At 37.1% G+C, this 22,554-nt stretch overlaps 2 protein-coding genes across 3 annotated transcripts in view; both read right to left on the bottom strand.

Moving 5' to 3' along the window:
• si:ch211-51a6.2 (neurotrypsin) overlaps window positions 1–7,794 on the bottom strand; it is a 28,485-nt gene extending 20,691 nt beyond the window's left edge. For both annotated transcript variants that reach the window (XM_015608243.3, XM_007258777.4), the window contains exons 1-2: window positions 7,411–7,794; window positions 4,037–4,079 (exon numbers count right to left, since the gene is read on the bottom strand). In XM_015608243.3, the coding sequence (XP_015463729.3) occupies window positions 4,037–4,079; window positions 7,411–7,488 (121 nt within the window). In that variant the 5' untranslated portion in view covers window positions 7,489–7,794. The remainder of the gene's footprint in view (window positions 1–4,036; window positions 4,080–7,410) is intronic.
• A 3,169-nt stretch (window positions 7,795–10,963) lies between these two features.
• On the bottom strand, window positions 10,964–15,607 carry chchd1 (coiled-coil-helix-coiled-coil-helix domain containing 1). The gene is made up of 3 exons (XM_007258714.4): window positions 15,352–15,607; window positions 12,960–13,072; window positions 10,964–11,595 (listed from the first exon to the last, which is right to left on the bottom strand). Exons 1-3 carry the CDS (start codon window positions 15,485–15,487, stop codon window positions 11,482–11,484), a joined length of 363 nt encoding a protein of 120 aa, XP_007258776.2. The 5' UTR covers window positions 15,488–15,607; the 3' UTR covers window positions 10,964–11,481.
• Window positions 15,608–22,554: the final 6,947 nt, after the last annotated feature.

Here is a 22,554-nt window from a genome sequence, read left to right as displayed (position 1 = left end):
CTGGCAGGAGAAAACACGGAAGTGAAGCAGGATCAATCAATGGACACAATGCACAACCCTCTCTCTAACTGCCAAGGCCAGGTGCTAAACTCTGGGGGACTTACAAGGTGTGTATGTATGCGAGTGTACATGTGTGTGTGTGAGTTTGGGCAGTGGTGGGGAGGGGCATTGGGTAATGAGCTTTGAATATCTTTCTCCTTCTCTCAGAGTATTACAGACTATGAAGCTTTTATGGTAACGTGAGAACAACTTTCACACGTTTGAGCATGTGCTCACAAATCTGCACCCATCCAACACTGAATCCAGCACTGCCTGTTCCTGCTTAGCTTACTATGACAAGGGCTTAGCGAGCTGAGGTTGGTGGTTAGCGAGGAAAGACCTATGTGTCTGATCTAAAAGTGTTTTTGCCTACATTATTCTGACATTAAAACTTTAATACATCAACTTAAACTACTGTTGTGGGCCTGTACAGTATATGCACTTCCTTTGAGGCTTAAATTTAGGTGCTTTCAGTCTAATTACTATTTTCTGCATCTCTGTTAATTACCACAGACAATAGCGTCCTGTACTGAAAAACCTGTCAATAGGCGTTTTATAAAGACATGTTTTAAATTACATTACATTTGGCAGACGCTTTTGTCCAAGGCGACTTACAAAAGTCAAGTACAAAAGTAATAGGAATAGGAAACCATTTTAGATAGGGCTTAAAGGAGGTCGAAGGGAAATAAAAGGATAGAGAAGTGAAGGAGGGGATCATAAATCACTGGATTTATGTACAAAAAAAAGCGTTTTGAAATGAATGCACATGGTTATTAAGCATACATTACACATGCATCAAATAAAGAACAACTTAAAATCCTTATTTAAAACTAGGTATATGTTTTGGATAATAAATCAAATGCAGAAATTATTATATTATTTGTAATTTATTCAGTAACTGGCATGTGAAATGCCACAGGGTTCTATTTTAAGATTTATGAAACTGCTATTAAATATGTAGTACAAAATATAGTTATAAGAGAGAAGTATGGGCTTACATTCTGCCTGGAGGGCTGGATTCCTCAACAGTTTTGTGTTTGTCCTGCTCAAGCACAACTGATTCAACTCATCTGTTAATATAGCCAGGTTTATAGTACAGTACTCTTACTCCTGTTGCTAATCCTTGGTCTACAGCATTTTCTGCACTCACATCATTCATTGAGAATTTAAAAAAAAAAAAGCAATATGATCACAGAACATGTTGTAGCTCAAAACATAGAAATTAGCTAAATTAATAGAAAGGAACTAGTGATATTTTATCGTGCATATGCATTATGTGTTTATTTGACATTTTCATTCAAAAACTGCATCTCAGTCAGAAAAGAAACTTCATTATTATTGATTATCTAAGCTTGTTTATAATCTCAAACCAAAATTTAAATCAATGTATTTTCCATAGGGGCGTCCAAATATAATTTGTCGCTGTCATATGATCAGACAGATTAAACATATAAAATAGTGCAAAGGCAGTATAAGGACTGGAAACCACAGCATGCATAAACATTCTTCAAAACGTGCTGAGGTGTCTGAAATACTCCGCACACCCGGTTCAGTCCCAGATTAATACTTGAGTAATCCACAAGCTTTTCCTGCACATGTTCAGTCACACCAAAGCTCGGGTTCCTCGCGGTAAGTCCGCCCCTACACGGCCTATAGCAACATGCAGCAATCTGCTGAAGCAGTATCTGGGCAAGATTCCAATCATAATTTTCAGGGCATTACAATAATAGACTCTGATAAAGAGCATGGCCTCTCTGGACTGCAGCCAGGGTGGAAGACTTATGTGTCAAGGACGTAATCTACAAAAATAAGTTTGTGAAGTTTATTGTTGTCCTAAGAAACCCTCAGATCTCCAACATGGAAACTTTATAGGAGATGGAAAGAACTTTTTATATTTCATGCATGGTAATGTATTGAGTCATTAGGGACTATTTCGGTTTGTTAGGGCACATCACTATTCATTGCTCACTTGATACTATATACATGAAATACATGCAACTGAACAGTAAAAAATTGATTTAAACATGCTTTTGAAAAGATGCTCCTAAAAGTAAGTTTTCACACTGGGTGTATACTGTTTTAGCCCAGATTTGTCCCAGAATGTTCTGCTTATATTGGTTTGATACCATTGCCTAGGGCCAAGGTCTTCAAATCTAGATCTTAAATCCAGTTTTCAGTCCTGGATTTTGTTCTTTGCTGGAAGGGAACAGTTAATGTTCAGTAAACATTTCAACAGTGAAATGGCTGTATAGTGTCACAGTTTATCAAGGTCAACAAAGTACAGGACTCAAACCTGGATTCACAATGATCTCTGACTGTCCTTGTTTTCCTAAACATGTCCTCTTTCTGGGATAGGAAAAAATTGTCCATCTGGGATTTCTATTTTTTATTATTTTTTTATTTGTATCTGATTTTCTTCCTAATTTACACGGCCAATTACCCAATCCGCTCATTAGGACTCCCCCTATCACTAGTGATGCCCCAACATCAGGAGGGTGAAGACTAACACATGCTTCCTCCGACACATGTGAAGTCAGCCACCACCTCTTTTTTTAAACTGCTGCTTATGTAGCATTACAAAGTAGCATCACAGCGCGCTCGGAGGAAAGTCCAGTGACTCGGCTCACAGATGCCTTGTGGTGAGCGACAGTGATGAGGGGAGAGAGCACCATCTACCCACTCAGAAAGAGCAAGGCCACAATTGTGCTCTCTCAGGGCTCCGGCAGCCGATTGCAAGCTACATGAACAGGACTCGAATCGACAATCTCCTGATCATAGTGGTAGTGCTTTAGACCACTGGACCACTCAGAGCCCCCTTACGTCTGTGTTTACTTGTGTTTACTCACTGCCTCTATTGGTCTACATTAGGGCTGCATGATATTAAGGTGAAAATCAGAGGCCATCTCACAATACGATATTATCAGAATACATCGCAGACAACAGAATGATTTCACAATACTGTGATGTACTTTTTATTGTTAATGTATATAACTGTAAATGTCTTTCTACTCAAACACACTAAACACAAACTGCAACAGTGTATTCTGCAAACATATGCCTACTTAAAGCTACTTAACCACAACATCCCAATCCCAGTGGATGTCTCTTTTTTATAAAACTAAAAAATATGTTCATAAATACTGAAAAGCAATCTCTTAAAGTGTTCATACAAGGTAAACTAGCCTGAAATGAACGTCATTATTAAAAAAACAGAGCCTAATTTAAAATAAATGAAAAAACAGAATGAGTCTACAGATGAAGACGTTCTGAGGAATTTGGCACTGTCTGAGGCAGGAGTGGTGGGTGTGGACAGGGTGGGAATGCTGGAGAGAAGATCAGCATCCAGTGCTACTAAACCTAACTGGAAGACCTGCTCAGGCTTGAAGTGAAGGGAAGTGCTAAAGGTCATATTATAAATATGCATTATGGGAAGAAATGTAAAATCTGTACCGTTCCCAGCTACGCTTCTGCCATCAGCGAGACACGGCTGCTTAATCCCCATTCTCTGCCTTGCTGATATGTGTTTATGTTTAGGTCATATTACAAACACAGTACAGCATTGTGTGTTCCTCTACACTGAGCTCAAGTGTCTCATTAGGTTTGCTGCAGGGAGCAGTCCGCTGAAACACCTTGGAGTTGGCAGCTCTACATCCTTTGCAGTTGTTTTACTCCAACAGCAAGTTAGGGGATGGTGGTTTTGGCACTGGATGAGATGCATCTGACAGCGGAAACAACATTTGCTGCAGTGACATTTCCCACAATCAGCTTCGGGCGTGATGTACTACATGCCTCATTTGCTCACACCAGAGTTTATTTGAATGCTAAGTTATTTAAAACAGATTCATAATATTTTGCAACATCTGCTGAGATCATTAGCTTGGAAGGATTTCAGTGTTAGCAGCAGATGATACAAAATAATGCTCATCATTTTTTTTAAACCTTTACTAACAGAAAGAAGCTCAGAAATTACACGCAAACAATGTAAACATATAAATACCTGAACTCTGCACAGTGTTCAGGTAGCTGTCTTTTCGTGTAACCTGTGAAGATAAGGAAGATGTTAGCTATCTGCACTGTCTTTCAGATTACATCAAATTACATCAAATCATAGCCAGAGAAAGATCTCAGGTGCAAAGGCCCTCACTGCAAGTAAATACACAATATATACACAATACAATATTGAATATATGCACATTACTTGAGAGTATCGTCTTTTAATGTATTAATTTACAGAATTATTGTAATCTAATGGACCAGAGTATTGTTTCTTTCCAAATCAAGTGCATTAAAAAAGTTTATCCTACTTTTGCTGAAATAACTGTCTCTACTTTCCATGGATGGCTTTCTACTAGATTTTGAAGCATTGCTGACAGTATTTGATTGCATTCAGCAACAAGAGTATTAGTGAGGTCTGGATGTTGGAGGATCACCACCTCACCTCATCCCCAACTACACAAACTCATACCAAAAGTATAGGATGGAGCACCACCATCATTCCATTGAGCGCAGGTCTACCACTGTTCCACAGCTAAGGTTGTATCTGAGCACTGACTCAAGTGTCTTACAGCAATTATTGTAATAATACAATATATACACTATATAAAATATAAACTTTTAACACATTACATGTGTACACTTTATGAGCTAAAGTATTAGAACATGCTGCAACCCATCCCAAAAGTATTAGATAGAAAACCATTAATCATTCTAGTGAACACATTCCAGAGACCACTGCTCCACAGCTCAAAGCTGGGGGGCTTTGTATTAATCTAGCCCACACCAATAGGCTCATATTTGTATGCGCTTTCTTATACTATTGGGAATACTTCTCTACAGTGACTGGACAAGCTGTTTTTGTAATATATAAGTTATGAAATATGCAGATTATTATTACATATTATTATTCACATATAGCTACATCAAGTGAGTGAGACTATAGTAAAAGGAAATATTATATTACAGGATACACTATATTATCCTACCTGATACAAAATATTATATTGCATGATAAAGAAGATATCTTATTTCTAGAGAAAACAAATCTTATTGTACATGATACAATGATTCCAATGTACGCAAGCTATAGATATAAACAGAGCAAAGGCAAGAATATACACATATATAAGTTGTATACATGAAGATGTACTGTAGATGTACTATGTTACAATACCATTTTACTGATCTAAACAGAAAAGTGAGCAGGGTAAAAAGTTTTTTTTACGTAATATTCCTGTTAATTGACTTCTTCAATCAGTTTAATCACAGTCATGATTTCAAAAGCCCCTGTCTGTCATTAAACATTACTCCACTAGGTATACGAGAAGTATATAGTTTATGCAGTATATAGTTTACCATAAACACATAGATTATAGCTCAGCTGCTGCAATAAGATTAAACTAAGATTAAAGTGAAAGCTTGAGAAGATCGCTGTGAGTTATGGCGTAAGCTATTTAAGTGAGGTGTGATTCAGTCAGTGCCGCAGTGAAGGAGCCGTTAACTATTTTTGTTAGGTATGTCTCCTTTTCAGCTGTGGTAATCTTGCTTTACGATAGGAAAATCTGCATATAGTGCTGCAGTGTACGCTTATGAATTAATTACAAGAACATAAAACATTGATTTATTGAGTGATTTAATTTAAGGAATCAAATGATTTATATGATTAATTTTGGCAAACAACTTGTAATATGATAATAACAATGTTATTTTTACATTAAAAGATTTATTTCATCAAGAGCCATGCCCATTAATCTACACTGCAGTAAATTTGTCAGTGTAAAAGAACCTTTTTCATTTTACAGCTCTATTAATATTGGGCAGGTTTAGGAGAAGTATAGCCTAATTAATCTTAAATAAATCATCATTTAGCATACCAGAGTGTTGGAACTGATATAACACTGCATTTATCTACATAGTAATAACATTACATTCTGGTCCAATTGCATATGTTATTAGATTGATTCAGTCTCATATTTGATAGAAAATAAATGAATGCTGAAATGCATCAACCTGCCAGGAGAAATGATTCAACATCCCTGTCCCTGAATTAATTTGATCTCCTCTCTTTATCAAGCTGCAGTGTATAAAACTGATACTCTATATGATTTTTATTATTTAAAAAATCAGCATTGTAAATGAACACTAATGTCATCCAAACTATGAAGAAAAACATATGGAATTATTATTTAACAAATTTGTAACCAAAAAGTGTTAAAGCAAGCAAATATGTTTTATGTTTTATATTTTATAGTCTCGGTCAGCTTCACAATGTAGTCAGAAGTTAATTACTTAAATGCCTTGCCCCCTCAAGCAATAAAGGTAAATGCAAAAAAAAAATCAAGAAAAAATCAAGTATCAAGTGCCCTCACAAAGACCATCAACAATGTTATGATGAAACTGGTTCTCATCAGGACCGCCCCAAAAAATCATTTGTACAGAATAAGATATTCAGAGTTACCAGCTTTAGAAACCACAAGTTAACAGCACCCTAAATAAGAGACCATCTAATTGCATCACAGAGTATTTTAGTTGTTTAAAACATTTTAAGTTACCACATGATTCCTTTTGTTTCTTTATAGGCTTGATTATTTCAGTATTCATTTTCAATTTAGGTAAAAAAATGCGAAAGTGTGTCCAAACTTTTGAGTGGTATGTAAATATTTACTTTCACTGGTCCATTCCTTATAATAACACTGATATAAATTAACTCATATTCCTTGTTTTGCTTCTTAGCTGACATTGTAATAATTTGCTGTTCTATGTTATATTAGCTTGATTACAACGATTCTGTAACTTTCATCAGAATTCATTGATCCAAAATATGGAGTAACACAAACAAAATTTGAGAGATGTAATCTGCCTCTGGTAGATGTTATAGAAAAAGGAAATAGTGTGATCAAGCAAAAATAAATTTACATTGCACAAAATATTGCCCAATGCACACTAAAATAACAACGCTAAAACAGTATACTGTGCAATTTACTCTGTATATCACAGGGTTCAAATGATCAAAAAGTTCATATATGATACAAAAGTCCATATATGTATATATGTTCAAAGTTAATGTGAATAAATACAGCTTTTACAGGATCCTAAAACCTAAAACCACTATACACAGTATATCACATAGATCTTAAATCTGAGATTGTGATCCTGGTTGAGTTTATAAGGTGAATGTGTTGTAGTGGTCTGTAATTTTAGTCAGGTTTAAATACAGATATGATATTAACCCCCGGAGGGAAGTTCAGCCGGGGCTCCTGTCTCTCAGTGACCCATCAGCAGCCGAACCCGGGGCTGAATTTACCTGTATAAGTTGTTAAACCTGGTTCCAGAACAGACAGAGAAACAGACATAGAAAAAGAGAGCGGTACGCACCTGACCCAGGACCTGCAGCAGCAGCGCACAGCACAGCGCGAGCACCGCGGGAACTCCTCCAGCGCTCCGGGCGGACATCCTGTCAGCGGCCGCGTTCACAGCTCTGCCCCATGACTCCCCGCTACTACCACAGCCTGTACTGCCCTGCCTACAGTCCGCCCAGAGCACCCAGAGCAGCACCACTACCCACACAGAGAGAGAGAGAGAGAGAGAGAGAGAGAGAGAGAGAGAGAGCAAAGAGAGAGAGAGAGAGAGAGAGAGAGATCCTTCCTTTCCCAAACTCGTCAGGAAGTCGAGCCGCGAACTCAGTCAAAACAAAACAAACAAAACTCGCCGATCCGCACGAGGAGCGCTCCCGAGGCGCCGCGCGCAGAAATGAGAAGAGTCTAGACCGGTTAATGTGATCACACTGCTCTCATCTATCTGCAGGAGGGAGGGGGCACGCGACTGTCTGATGGAAGTACACTCATTCTCCCAGCTGTATTTTGTTTAAATAAGGCCGTTTAATTTTTTTTTTAATTAACTGCAATTTTGGATAAAGAGTACCATATAGATTTCTGTATATAATATTCTTCACGTTTGGATTCTTGATTATAGAGATTTCACATTGGAAAATTACATGTGGTCACATTTCAAATCTTGTTTAAAGGTGTTGCCAAAGGGAATTTTGCATTTTTCCCCAATTTTGCTAGGCCAGCTGTCCCTCCCTCAGCTGTATATCCCACATCACTATACCACAACACAAGGAGGGTGAAGACTAGCACATGCCTCCTCCAATCAATGTGAAGTCAGCCACCGCCTCATTTCAAAGTGCTACTGATGAAACATTTTAGAGTAGCATCACAGCGCGCTCAGCGGAAAGTGCAGCGACTCAGTTCCGATACATCAGCTCACAGACGCCTTGTCCTAATCGACATCACCCTAGGAATGATGAGGGGAAATAGGGCTCTGGCAGCAGATGGCAAGCTACATGACCGGGATTCGAACCAGCGAACCACAAGTGTAATTTGGAGATTTGAATAAAGTACAAATGGTGGTACTAACAATGCATTCAAAACCCAAAATGAGAGAAACTCTGAATTTACATCTGCCAACCATGTGTTTTCTTTTACTCTCTGCAGATGAAACCATTGCTATCCCATTATGTGTTCTTATCTCTTCTATTTCTTTGGTTCCAAGAATTTTGAATACATGGTCATATTTGTGTCCTGTAAAGAAATATACAAACTGTAAATGAGATTTGTTTTAATACAGTGTTGGTTCAATTTGGAATTTTTGGTGGATTTTGGTGTTGACCTTTTATGACCAAGGAAATTGAAGTTGCTTTCGTTTTTCCAAGATGTTCACAACAGCTTAAGGGCAAAGGTCAAAAACCATTTGTTGATAAGATGATTCAGCAAAATTGTGTACAGACATGCTTTCTAATTCATAGAAAGATAGACACTGAGCTGATTATCAATAATATGGCAAACACCTCTATAGTTAAAGTAGTAACATTATTAACTATTAAGAAATGATTAAGGTGTGCCCTAGGTTCACTACAGCTGGTGGCTCACCTGTGTGCACAGAGTCAGCAAGCCTCACCCAGTATTGTTCAAACACTTGTTCAATTACATCATTTATTGTGATGAAGCACCAAAGGACACTTTTAACTATTGGTAACATGGACTACAATGACTTCTATAGAGCAAATCCTGAAATCCTGTAATATTGTTTAGATTGCTCTTCTGCTGCTAAAACAGCTCTAATTCATCAAGGCATGAACTCCACATACCCTCTGAAGGTGCCCTGTGCTATCTGGCATCATGATATTGGCACCAGATCCAAGTCCTGAAAGGGGTCCTTTTTGGCAAACCTTATGTCCTAGTTGCTGATAACTGCATACCAGGAACACCCCGCAAAACCTGTAAGAGTTTCTTCAATTTATCAATTTTAACCCTTAACCCCTAGATGACTTAATCCGTTATTAATCCTAAAGTGAAAACTACAGCTGTTAAGTTTACCAAATGTTATGGAGTGTCACAGCATTCCATTGCAGGGCCTATTAAAATAAATACATTTTAAAAGCAAAGTGTGGGGCAACATACAGTTTTAAATGCTTAATTTCTGTTTAATTTCTGCATAATAATGTACACACTACAGGTTGGTTTTCAAGCATTCTAAATATTCTTACTTTTCCATTTAAAGGACAATTATAGTGTAGGCTTATAGACTATATACTGTATAGTCAGCCCATATATGTTTAAATGTTTGTGGAAACCTGGTTTAATAGGTAAATACATTAAAATGTTTTAAAATGCATCCAATGCTAGCACACATGCAAAAGAACACACACATACACAGCTTTTCTAGTCCCATCATTCATCATTCTAACTATGTTAACCTTCTTGTCTCTAAATGCAATCAAATCCTCACAGCAATGCTCTAAAACCTTATACCTTATAAGAATCAGTATTCTTCTGATAAGTGGAAAGTGGTTTTAATGTGTTAGCTAATTAGTGTATTGTCCACAACCCAGAGGCAGTGCATTTATATCACAGGGTAATGCTCTCCCCAGAGAAAAGGCTAAATTATTCTCACGCTCCACTCCAAAGCTGGTTCTGTCTGACATCTATATGAGAACGCTATAATTTTTCACATACTATCAAAACTGTGGTGTACTTATCTTTAGCTGGAGACTCAAAATTAAGCAGGCATCAAAGCTCTCCAAACAAATGCTAAAAAGCTTTGGCTTATCTTCTAAGGAGTGGTTGCATTGCTTGGCATCAGACCATACTATCGTCTGTGGGTGTCGTCCAGCTGGTTTGAATATATCTGGGCACTTGGAACTGGACCTGCTAAATGAATGTCAGGCAGCTTACTACAGGTTTCCCGCCAAGGGGAAGGGTCACCACTGGAGGCAGTTTATAGCGTTTCACAGCAAATCTGGAACTCATGCACCCCACCGCCCTCAGCCAGATCCGCTCTGCCACTGGATACTTAGTGGTGAGTATTTTTAGTGGTTAAAAACTCTTTGATCAGCTCAGCTTCTGAATTTGATTGTTTCATTAGTTGTAGGCAAGCTCTAACATGCATTGTTACAACAGACAACATTTCCGTTCGGAGGTTATTTACAGCCGCAGAGATAACGAGCCTAAGGAAATGGTGGTTGCTTGGTGTCATTACAAGACCAGCTGGCAATATGCCAGCATGTGTGTGCCCAGTCTGTATATTTTGATCACTAATTAGGGATAAATTAATAAGCAATTGCAAAGAGTACACACACATCAGTACATTTATGTTGTTTCCGCAACTTAATGAAACAGTCTAAACAATGGGTGATGACTGTAATAGAGATCATATACAATATTCAACCCACTGCATGCATTACATTAGCAATCAAATACTGATTTATGTCCCAGTATGTAATTCTATCCTGTAAGTGCTCTCAGCAAGATCTCCGTTTTAAACATAATGAACCAATGACACCAACAGGGACAACAGATTACACAGTAAACAGATTGTAATACGAGAGGTAATTTAGCAACTGAGATAGAAGGTCAGGAGAGTTCCATCAATTTCACCAAATCAATAATATTTAATAACATCTGTTAGGGATGTCAAGTACATTATCATCAATAATAATAGTAATTCAAAACATTTCACACAAATGAGCTTTCAAAGACGTTTGAATCATATTGTGCACGGTGTGAACTGCAGCAAGGTTTTCAGTGATACGTCTTGTCCTGTTTTGACTGGGTGACCATGACAGACTCAACAAAATGCAGTAACAGATAGAAGTTCATCCATTAAAAAAAAACAAATCATTTACTCTGCCAGTATCTGCTGCAATTGGGATAAATCACATTAGATAAAATCTCCAGAAATTACAACGTCAAGTTTACAATAGAGAGAGAAATAAATGAATGAATCTTTAAACCTCTGTCTCTCCATATCTCTGTAAGCCAAACCATCTGAGCACAAATTGTCCTTGAGGTTTGCTGATTCATTGCCCAAATCCGTGGCACATGCTGGTCCCTTTCTTCAACATCCAGGAGTTCATCCAGGAGTTTGTGGCAGAATGCACCCAAGCTAGATCTCTTTGCCCAAGTTGGGGTACCGTTTCAGCAGTACATTGGCCTGTTTGGGCAGCATTTTCTTACCCTGGCCAACAGCAGCTTGCTGCCTAGCCTTTCTTCTCTCTGCCTGTAAAACAAACAAAAAAACATTTACAAATTAATGCAGTTAGTACTGCGCACATGAAATATTTATTTTAATAATTTCATTTAAATTTCATAATGATAAACAGTTATTTTGCTATGTTATGTTGTTAAAAAAGGAATGTAAAATGGTAAAAAAAAAAAAAGATAATCAAGGCTGTAGCCAATATGGATCCTTTTTGTGTTTTGCACTTAAGCTTTCTTTCACAATTAATCTTAACATTAGTAAAATGTGGAAGCTCGCTTGTTCTTGAGCTATCTGATACAGAATCAGTTCTGAACAGTTCAGTTTTTATTGTTTAACTAAATAAATCCAGATAATCATTAATGATCTTTATCTGTAGTCAGCATCAAATGGCCTTTTTATTTTGCAAGCCCAATGCAATAATCTCCAAAACTCATAGATCCATATTTTATTCACACTAGATTAGAGAACACATATCAGATGCTAAATGCCATTTCATTTCAATTTGCTACTAACATGCATTACTGCTAAGGAGACTCTGCCTCTCGAAAGCACTTTTTATATTCATAGATGGCCAGAGCTCATCTTAAAAAATAAATAAATAAATAAATAAACAAATTGAGGAACAATATCAGAAATGTCCTTGAATGTAAAGTTAAAAGCAGCAATTATTTATGTATAAATAAGCTTTATTTGAGCAAATTATTTTTTGCAATTTGTTACTGTCCTCACCACATTCTTTCTGCCACTTATTCTGTACACACAGATTTAGGGCAGGTCGCAAATGATGGAAGCTGCTTACTTATCTCTGCTTCTATAGCTTTCATTGCAGTCATATCAGCCACTGCCCACAATTTCACAATACCCAGGATTCCAACAAAATATTATAATTATATAATCATGCTTACTTGGGGTTACTTTGACATTATGCCTGTTATTAAGGAATCAAGTGTCAAAAGCCAGGTTCTGTACATGTAAAAATCCATTTTTTTACCCCTTACATGTTTAAATATGTTATGATCATGTTTACAGTTACAAATAAAAAAGCTGGCTGATGCAATTTGATGATAAGGAATTTATTTAAATCATGTACTAAGTATGATAGGATTCATAACTTTTATAACAAATGAAGGAGTTCATTTGAGTCACAGCCCAAGCCTAAAGACCAGCAGGAAATAGCAGCTCAAATAGGGGATCAGTGTTTGTAAGAACTCCTCCCAAAAGCAGGAAACAAATTATTCTAGCCATTCCTCCTAATTACGCGTTCCCACATCTCCCTCAGCAGCATGATTAATGACGTCCATAACAATGCAGACCATAACAGCAGTAAATTCAGGTGGGGTTACAGAATCTCCTCAAATAAAATAAATGACATTTTAGCCTACCCTTCCTACACAGCTGTAGAAGTCTGAGATTTCTTTGGAGCAAAGGGAGCTGTTGAAATCCTTCTTCTTCCAGCAAGCCATTAGTATAGACATCTCTGTGATACATGATGCCTCTAAGAGAGACAAAAACAAGAAAAACAAACAACAAAATTAATATTAACCATGACAGTGGGAGAGATTTGAAAAGTAATTATTTAAATTTATTTTAAACTGTGCCAGTTTAACTGTGCCCCCTTTAACCCTTTTTCAGTATAACCCCTTTTAAATGTGACATGAAATGCAATCAGTTTTTTGTCCATAAACTACATCAAGAGAAGCCATTTAACCATATAATGTGAAAACATTGTACTTATAAATCTATATACTGAGCAAAGAAAAAAATAAAATACCATAAAATAATAGTCTATTGCTTTGCATGTATATACTGATTAGTAAGCCTGAGAGTGCATAAGAAGTTTAACAGAGAAAAATACCACATATGGGGAATGGCCAATATACCAAGTACAAATATTTTGGACTTAAAACGAACAATTCATACAAGCAAGTATATCAACATCACTGAAGGAGAAGAACATTCCTTCAACCTGTTCCATTCAGCACTGAATATTCATTACTGAAAACAATTAGTTACAGCTATTCCTCCTTAAGGGGGTACCAAAACAGGCACACATGGCTTATATACTGACATGCTAAATAACAAAGACCATTGACATGCCCCATAGGGGCTAAAGTCCCCTGCTCTGACCTTGGTTCGCACATGTGTGCGGCCTCCTGTAGTAAAAGTGGAATTGTTCACACAGACAATTTTAAGCAGATGGCACAGATCACAATCATTCACACACACTGCACTGTGCACTGTAGGTGGGAATGCCTTCTAGTGGTGGCTCAGCAGTTAGAGCACTCAGCCATCTAGACAAGGTTATGAGTTTGATACCCAGGCTTGGCGGGCCCCTACTGTTGGGCCCTTGAGCAAGGTCCTCACTGCCCCCCATTGCCTTTGTGTGTCTTCTGTGTGTGTGTTATAGTGCTCTATATATAATATCTTTGGGATGAATTAGAGTGGTATCTGTAATCCATAAATATAAACAGAAATAGCTATATGATTTAACTTATGCTTAAATGACTCAGTGCATATAAAACCTTACAGCACTATTCCAATATTTCAAATGGCCTTAACTGGTCTTTGATGGTGAAGCAGGTTGAAAAGGTGTTTATCCAGGTGAAACACACACTATGTTGGAAAACAAGCTGGCTGATCAGAATGCCTGGCACCCATGTCTGACAAAAAACCTGGACACGGCCAATACATGTCTATAAAGCTGAACACTGCAGAATCAGAGAAGGCTTGGTGAAGTAAGGTTGTACATAGCACTGTATGTGTTAAGGGGTTTTACCATCCATATCAGTGGTTGTATTTTTCCATGAAAAAACGCTGTATCAGAGCCACAATTAACTATTTACTGCCCATCTAGAACTGTGTGTAGGGCTGATGGGGAAGTCAAGTCAAATAATTCCACAGTACCAATGAGAAACAGTGGTGCACAGCGTGATTAAGACACAAAAGCATCTAAATAGTCAATATAAAAGACACAGTAAAAACAATAAACTTGTCCTTCCACAAACTTACTTACCAGACAAAAAAAAAAAAAAAAAATCAGGTGGCAAAGCTACTGACTAGCTTTTGTACAGTATACTGTACATTGCCTTACATTTTGATCATGCTAGTCACTCCATGTTTGGTGTGTGTATGTATAATGTTTGTGTATGTGTGTAGTGAATGTGTTTGTGTGTTTAATGTGTATGTGTAATTTTGTTTATGTAATGTGTTTGTGTTAGTCTATTTTAATGTGTGTGTGTAAGGTTTGTATACATGTGTGTAGTATTTGTTTGTTTAATGTGTATGTGTAATTTTGTGTATATAATGTGTGATTGTTAGTCTGTTTTAAGGTGTGTGTGTGTGTGTATAATGTTTGTGTATGTGTGTAACCTGTGTAAGTTTGTGTATATAATGTGTTTGTGTGTTAGTCCGTTTTAATGTTTGTGTATGTGTGTGCAGTGTATTGTGTGTGTAGCGTGTATATGTGTGTGTTTGTCTGTTTTAAGGTGTGTGTGTGTATGTTTATGTATGCGTGTACTGTGTAATGTTTGTGTAATTTTGTGTATATAACGTGCTTGTGTGTGTTAGTCTGTGTGTGTGTGTAATCTTTGTGTATGTAATGAGTGTGTAGTGTGTTTGTTTAATGTGTAATGTTTGTGTATGTAATGTGTCTGTATTAGTCTGTTCTAATGTGTATAATGTTTGTGTATGTAATGTGTAATATGTGTGTTATGTTTGTCTATGTGTGTGTGTGTATGTAATATTTAACGTATTGTGTGTGTGTGTATTAGTTACCTCCTTTCTCGGTTTTCTTGTTGGCCACCTCGTCCTTGAGGACCAGGGGTTTGTTGGGTCTGAGGATGGGCTTCCCGCGCTCTCTGCTCAGCAGGCGGCTCAGCAGAGCCTCAATCCCCGCGCCCGTCACCGCCATCTCCTTCCCCCGCAGCACCGCAGAGCCCCGAACCGCAGTAACTCACTCACACACAGCACCACCGACACGCTCCTAACACCGCAAGGAGGCAGCCATTACTGCCGTATGACTGTCAACCTGTCGCTATGGTTACGGGTAACGTGAGTGTCGTAAAACTGCTGTAAAGAGCTCTCCTAACTTTTTGCCAATTTGAGTTGTTTTTCACTGCTATTTTGCTATGTGTGCTGCTACTGTGTAACCTTACCAGTAGAATAGGGCTCACTGGAGCAGATACAAATGTACCTTTATATATACAGCTCTAGAAAAAATAAGAGACCACTTCAGTTTCTGAATCAGTTTATCTGATGTTGCTATTTATAGGTTTATGTTTGAGTAAAATAAACATTGTTGTTTTATTCAATAAACTACAAACAACATTTCTCCCAAATTCCAAATAAAAATATTGTGATTTAGAGCATTTTTTGCAGAAAATGAGAAATGGCTAAAATAACAAAATGCAGAGCTTTTACACCTCAAATAATGCAAATAAAAAAAATAAAACAAGTTCATTTTTTAAAGAGTTCAGAAATCAATATTTGGTGGAATAACCCTGTTTTTTAATCACAGTTTTCATGCATCTTTGCCTGTTCTCCTCCACCAGACACACTGTTTTTGGATAACTTTATGCCACTCCTAGTGCAATTCAAGCAGTTCAGCTTGGTTTGATGGCTTGTGATCATCCATTTTCCTCTTGTTAGGTTTTCAATTTAGTAAAATCAAAGAAGCTAAAGTGAATTATTTGATATATGCTATTAATTTAATGGTATGCAACAGTTACAACATATAAGTACTTACATGTCATAACAGTTAATGTTCTAAGGTTCATTATGAAGCCAATTATTAGTGAGTTCCCTCACCTGAACATTTTCCTCAGTGCCTTACTTTGTGTATTACATCTCATACTTTTACCTAAGCATGATCACACTGCTCTGGATGAGGTTAATTTAGGTTCACTATAGTTATTACTCAATACAGTGATAATACAATCAATAAAAAGGGTATTCTGAAGGCATTAAAATAACCATCTAAAATTAAGTAGTCCCAGAATTACCCGCTACATTTTCACTCCTATTCATATTGCTGTTTGGTAGCTACTACTTATAAAACAAATCTGCCTCCGTTGTTTCCTGAATTATACTGAAGGAACACTTGAGGCTTTAGGCTACTTCAGCTATTATCTGGTCTGTAATGGAAGGTGAAATAAGCACACTTAAACATGTGGTTGTTCCATTATTCCCATGTGTTTGTGAACAGGAGGGATGATGCACACTTTCCACTGATTTAGTCAGCCCATAAAGAGTAGCTCTAAAGTTAGACACAGCAGGAGCATATTATAATTGAAGACAAGCCTGAACAAACACGTTCCTGCACTTCAGAACAGCTGTTTCTGGAGTAGGTATCAACCAGATGAGAAATACATTATAAATTGTGAAATTGCTGGGTGTTCTTATCTGTAGATGATCAGACAATATTTTAGTTAATTGAATATTTATTTAAGGTTGTATTAGTTTAAATATTTGTGCTAATTTTTTTATATGACATCTGCATTCCATTCATACCTTTGACTGATTCTGTTCTTTGTACAGTTCATATCAAGTTTGGATCAGGGTTAAACATTTGTTCTAAAATATTAACATAGACATTAACAGCCAGTTTGTCTTCCTTTATTGCAGTAACAACCTCTGCTCTTCAGGTCTTACGTTAGACCTTACACTGCCCTTTTAAACCCCTCTAGCTGACGCTTAGCATTGGGCATGGTGGCGTTATAAGCTAGGGCACTGCTGCACCGGAGCATCCAATTATATTGTAAATAATGCTTTTCTATAGAGACTACACTCTGACATCCACTATTGCTCCAACTTTCACCTTGCTATGGGCATGCTGGACAGTGGTAAATCTCACTCACAAGGTTACACCTCACAACTTATATTGGTGGGAGGTTTCCAAGCCATCCTCTTCTATCCCATGACATTTAAGGTGACAATTTAATATATTGCAATAGTCTGTGAAACTGCAAGCATTTTTACATAAAATATTTGAACTGTCATACTATAAAAAGCATCCTAAACATTAAATCTGGAGATTGGGGGTTAAACACTACGCAAAATAAGTCCACTGTTTGCTTCCAATATTTTCATGTGATGTCTGTTTAAAAATAATATTGTAGTTTTGAGAATCAATATAGTACTGCAAAATATAATCTTTTGAAATAAGGATATATTCATATTTTCTCGTACTTCTACATTAACCCTTTCACATGTTGTATAAAATTACATAATTCCATTCACCATGCCTTTAAAACTATAATATGTTTACATTCAGAAATTGCACCAAAAAAATCCATATATATGAAGTGATTTATGTATGTGGAAAATAAAAAGGCATACTACTGAAAGAATCAGTGTCATTATTAACATATCTTTACTGATTTGTAGAAAGGGCTCAATTAGGTTGTGTACAATTCAACACTTTTTTAGTTTGATGGTTTAATGAATAATGGATTTAAATAGTTATAGCCTTATTTACTAATTATGTCTTTTGCACATGCCATGTATGCCACTACACCACACACCACTCTGTATGCTGGATTGACACAGTTTGAGCATGCAAGTCATCCAGCAGCACAGAGATCTAATTTTGTGCAAGGTGTATTTCAAGCTGTTGAATAAACTCCTTCACCTTCTGACAGCTCCTTCACCTTTGGACAAGATAGAGAGAGTTTGTAAATAGGGGTGTAGCTATGGGGACATAAATCTTGCATCCATGCAGGTGATGCAGTATAGTGAAGGCATGCCGGACCCTCAGGAAACAGCGCAAGACAAGTCCAGACCCTTTAAAGCACTTACACATTTTCACTGATATTCAGTTATGCCTTACTGTTTTAGTTATGCCTTACTGGCTCTTCCCACTTTTCCTTAAGGGTACAGTGTCAGCTGATGACCTCCACCAGACTCCTGCATTCCATTAAACAGCAGCTTGTTGCTTCTTGGAGCTGCTCTGGTATTCCGTCTGTGTCTCTGCATGCTTCACCTGAGGTAATGTATAACGTAGGGAACTTTTTCACCTCTAGAGAAAATATTAGAACGATAAGCTGCAATCATTTTTGCCAGTGACTTAGGAGGAAAATACTTCTGCAGTGTTGCAATGTGTGCATTTGCTCACGGATGGTTTATAATCAGAATATCAAGTTTAATCTGGCTCACTTCCAACTCAATCCAGTTCATACCTCCATACTTTTTGCAATTCGAGATGTGCAAATGTATTTTTGTAATTGTGCTGTTTGGAGCATTATTGCAGAAACGTACATCAAGATTTTAAAACAACATATGCTGCCTGAAGATGACATCTATTCAAGGAATTTCCATGTATTTTTCAACAAAACAATGTAAAACCACATGTTGCACACATTAAGTAGAGGGAACTACATACTGTAGTAAACCTTAAGATGTGATTGAGGGAAGAATGACAGAAAAAAAACACCTGAAACAATTCATCACTTGATATCTTTGGTGCCATCCAAAGTGGTGAATGGTTTCCCTGCACCAAAAAACATGAAATATCTTATGTTTATATATGCCACAATGAAATAAAGGATAAATAAAAATTACTTAATTTTCATCAGCTTTTTTCATATTCTCTGGACTCGATTTTGATTTGGGGATGTAAATAGTAAGTTTGGAAAGCTGTCGGGCCAGGTGTTCTAACAATTTGTCCTAAGCATTAAAAGTAATGTTTTAATGTGTTTTTCATGTTACTGTTCTAGTATTATTTACCTGAGGGCTCCAAACGTGTCCCAAAAGTGTCAGACATGTGGTTTTGTGTGCAGATTTGTGTGTTAATAGTGTCTCTATTACACAAACTTGCAAAATTACAGTCCGCAAGAGCACCCTAAATGCACACTGAACACATACTTGACTGAGTACTGCATCAAAGCAGTATTGAGCTAAGTGCGTTTCCCATAGTTCAACATATTAGTGATGCTTTAGCAGACAGTTTGAGAAACATCAAGGAGGAATGTAGGCAACTTCACAAGAAGATTGCCGACTGTCTGTCCAATCTGATTCATATCACATTCACAAATGCATCATGTACAGAAGAGTACACACTTAAACAAACTTCACAAACCCCAAGGCCTAGTTTGATGATTTAAACTACCAGTTTATTTAGTTGGGTAAACGGTTTGTCCTAGTAGGACATAAACAGTGATATCAATATAACCGTGTGATAATATGCAGAGGAGTACAGAGAACACCCAGAACTGTTATATACGGCATATGCACAAATGTTATCAAAGGTTATCTAAATTTGCACCCATTGTTAACTAAGATGTGCAAATACACACGCAAAAGCTGTGTGTGTCTAGATCCCTGTAGAGAAGTGCTATCAATTGAATAGGACTGTCTGGAGCAGATAAATATGGAATTATTGGCACTGTGCCTAATGTCAGGTGTGGGCAAGAAGGGAATAAAGCCTCCGAGTATTGAGCTGTGGAGCAGGGAAGCTGTTTTCTATGGAATGATGGAGCTCAGTACATACAATACTTTTTAAGATGAGTTGAGTAGTTGAGGATGGGGGGTGTGTGTGATTATCCAACAATCTAATCTCAGTATCACTCTTGTGCCTGGATGCATTCAAATCCTCAGAGTAATGCTTTAAAATGTCATGTAAGAAAGCCTTCCCTGGACAATACGACATTTAGTCCATCAAATGCAGGCTATACCCTTGATTTCAGTGCAAAATTGCTAAAAGTACATAAACAATAAACTTGTTTCAGTACATTTAAGGGTGATTATCAATCTATCCACTATCTATTAATTTCCCTTTTTGTTTTTAGTAGATAAGCAGTACACTCTAAGAAATATAAGTACAGATTTGTACTTAAAAGAGTACAAAGCTTGTCGCTGGGGCTGTACCTTATATTGAGGCACAAAAAAGTACCTTTCAGTGAAAGTCCTTTTTTGTACCCATGGTTTTTGTGGCAGTAAAGATCATAAAGATTATAAACATTATCATCAACTAAATATGGCTCAAAAACTTGATGATACAAAATTGTCTGGCTTTCAAATAAAAAATGTGCAATTAAAATATATATTGTTTATTAGTACAGTGATGCAGAATACTGAATGTACCCTTAGGCTGGTTAAATGGTACAAATTTGTACTTATTGCTGTTAGAAATGACTTTGTACTTCAGAGGGAACAAATCTGACCCCGTAAAGACCAATATTGTACCTTTGAGGGTACAATTATAAAGAGTGTACCTTCGAGTACAAAAAAGTACTCATATCGTACCTCTGTTTTTTAGAGTGTACTTAAAAGGCCTACTTTGATGATTTAAGCTAACAAACTATTATTTTAAATGTGTATAGCACTACTCTAACTTTCTTATTAAGTTATCATATCTACAGCTGTAAATAAGGAGCAACATCTGTAAATATGGACTAAAGGAAGACACACCAACATATGTGGTGCCAGAAGTTATGTCTTTGTATTGTACAGTACACTGTATATGTATTGCACAGTATATATGTATATTAATTTATATATTGCACAGTGTACTGTGCAACAAATGTAGATAACTTTGAAAATAAGAACTAAAAGCTCTCTTAACTGGTCAGAAAATGCTTATTTGCTCACTAAAACAAGTATTATGCATTTAAAGAAAAATAATATATGTAACAAAAAAGTGATTTTACATTTACTGTGTTCATTAACACATTTCCAAAGCTCTCCTCATGGGAGTCTGACTATAGTGTATTTATAGTTACACTCCAACAGCTGTGCTTAATGATGTTAAATCACCTGAACTGGTGAAGATAGTAGACAAATACAAGCTCTTGGTGGAGGCATGTAGGATGAATATGAAATCGCAATTTAAACTGTAGGTGTAAAAGTGTAGAAGTTTTGTAGCCGCAAGATAAAATTGATCTTTATCAGTTTTAGTCTCTGCCAGTCAAAATACAGACTTTCACCATTTTCGCATCTAAATGGTTAAAAGCTTTAGGGGCTGGTTCAGTGTTTGGGTCTGTGGAAGTATGTGGGATATTGATTATATGTGGAATGCAGGCTGAAACTGTTGGTGTGAACTACGCTCGAGAGACAATGAATGGCCCTTCCTGAACTCTGACCTCTCTTGCTCCAGTTTGTTCAACTGCCCCAAAGCCAGTGGCCTGTAAACAGAAACTTTTCTAGGGAGTTTTTGTTCGTTTCCTTCTTCTCTGAGGACGAGCATTATAAATCATTCCTCAAGACTATTTATTTCAGGCTTCATTTAGAAAGCTTGACTAAGCATTTTCACCAAAACCTGGCCCTGAGCTATTGAACTGCATGCCAGGGAAACAAATAGAGGTTGTCTTGTGTGTCCTCTATTGTTTGAGTTACCTACTTACTTCAGCTCCTTCTACACCCCCAGCATGACCAAAACACAAGGGCCTGGAAGCTTTAGCACTTCCAGGAAACTTCTCGTAAAGAGTAATATTAAACTAAAGGTGTGTGTAAAGTGTAGGGTACAGGTTACAGAACTACAGATCTTTTTCAGCTAACAGATATCCTGTAAAAATGTTGGACAAAATAAAAAAAAGAGAACTGAATGAAAAAGAGAGTTGTATTTCAGGTACAGCTTACAAATGTTGTTGTACCTAAAACACTTACCACCCCGTTGCAGTAACAAACCACTTTCCCTCTTATCAAGTTTCCCTCTTGTCCTAATGTTTTGCTTGTGCTCATGTTAAGCTAGTCACTCATTATATTCAGCTGTGCTTGCTTTCTCAGTGGATAACACTTTGTAAACACAGCATGCACAGGCGAGGTGAGATCAGAGGGCCTCTCATACTGTTTCTCAGAGCCTGATCTGTAAGCTGAAGCTGAATAATGCACAGCTGCACATTTGACCCACAAACAGCTTTCCGAAGAGTTGTCAGGGCATAAAGAGGAACTTACATACAAATTAATCAATCCAGTAGGACATACACTTTATGGACAAAATTATTGGGACACCTGCTTAGTCATCAAGGGTTTAAAAGGTGTTAA

The sequence above is a fragment of the Astyanax mexicanus genome, chromosome 7, assembly GCF_023375975.1.
Source record: "Astyanax mexicanus isolate ESR-SI-001 chromosome 7, AstMex3_surface, whole genome shotgun sequence".
Lineage (NCBI taxonomy): Eukaryota > Metazoa > Chordata > Actinopteri > Characiformes > Acestrorhamphidae > Astyanax > Astyanax mexicanus.
The sequence above is the reverse complement of the archived record's forward strand: the minus strand, read 5'-3'. Positions and strand labels throughout refer to the sequence as shown.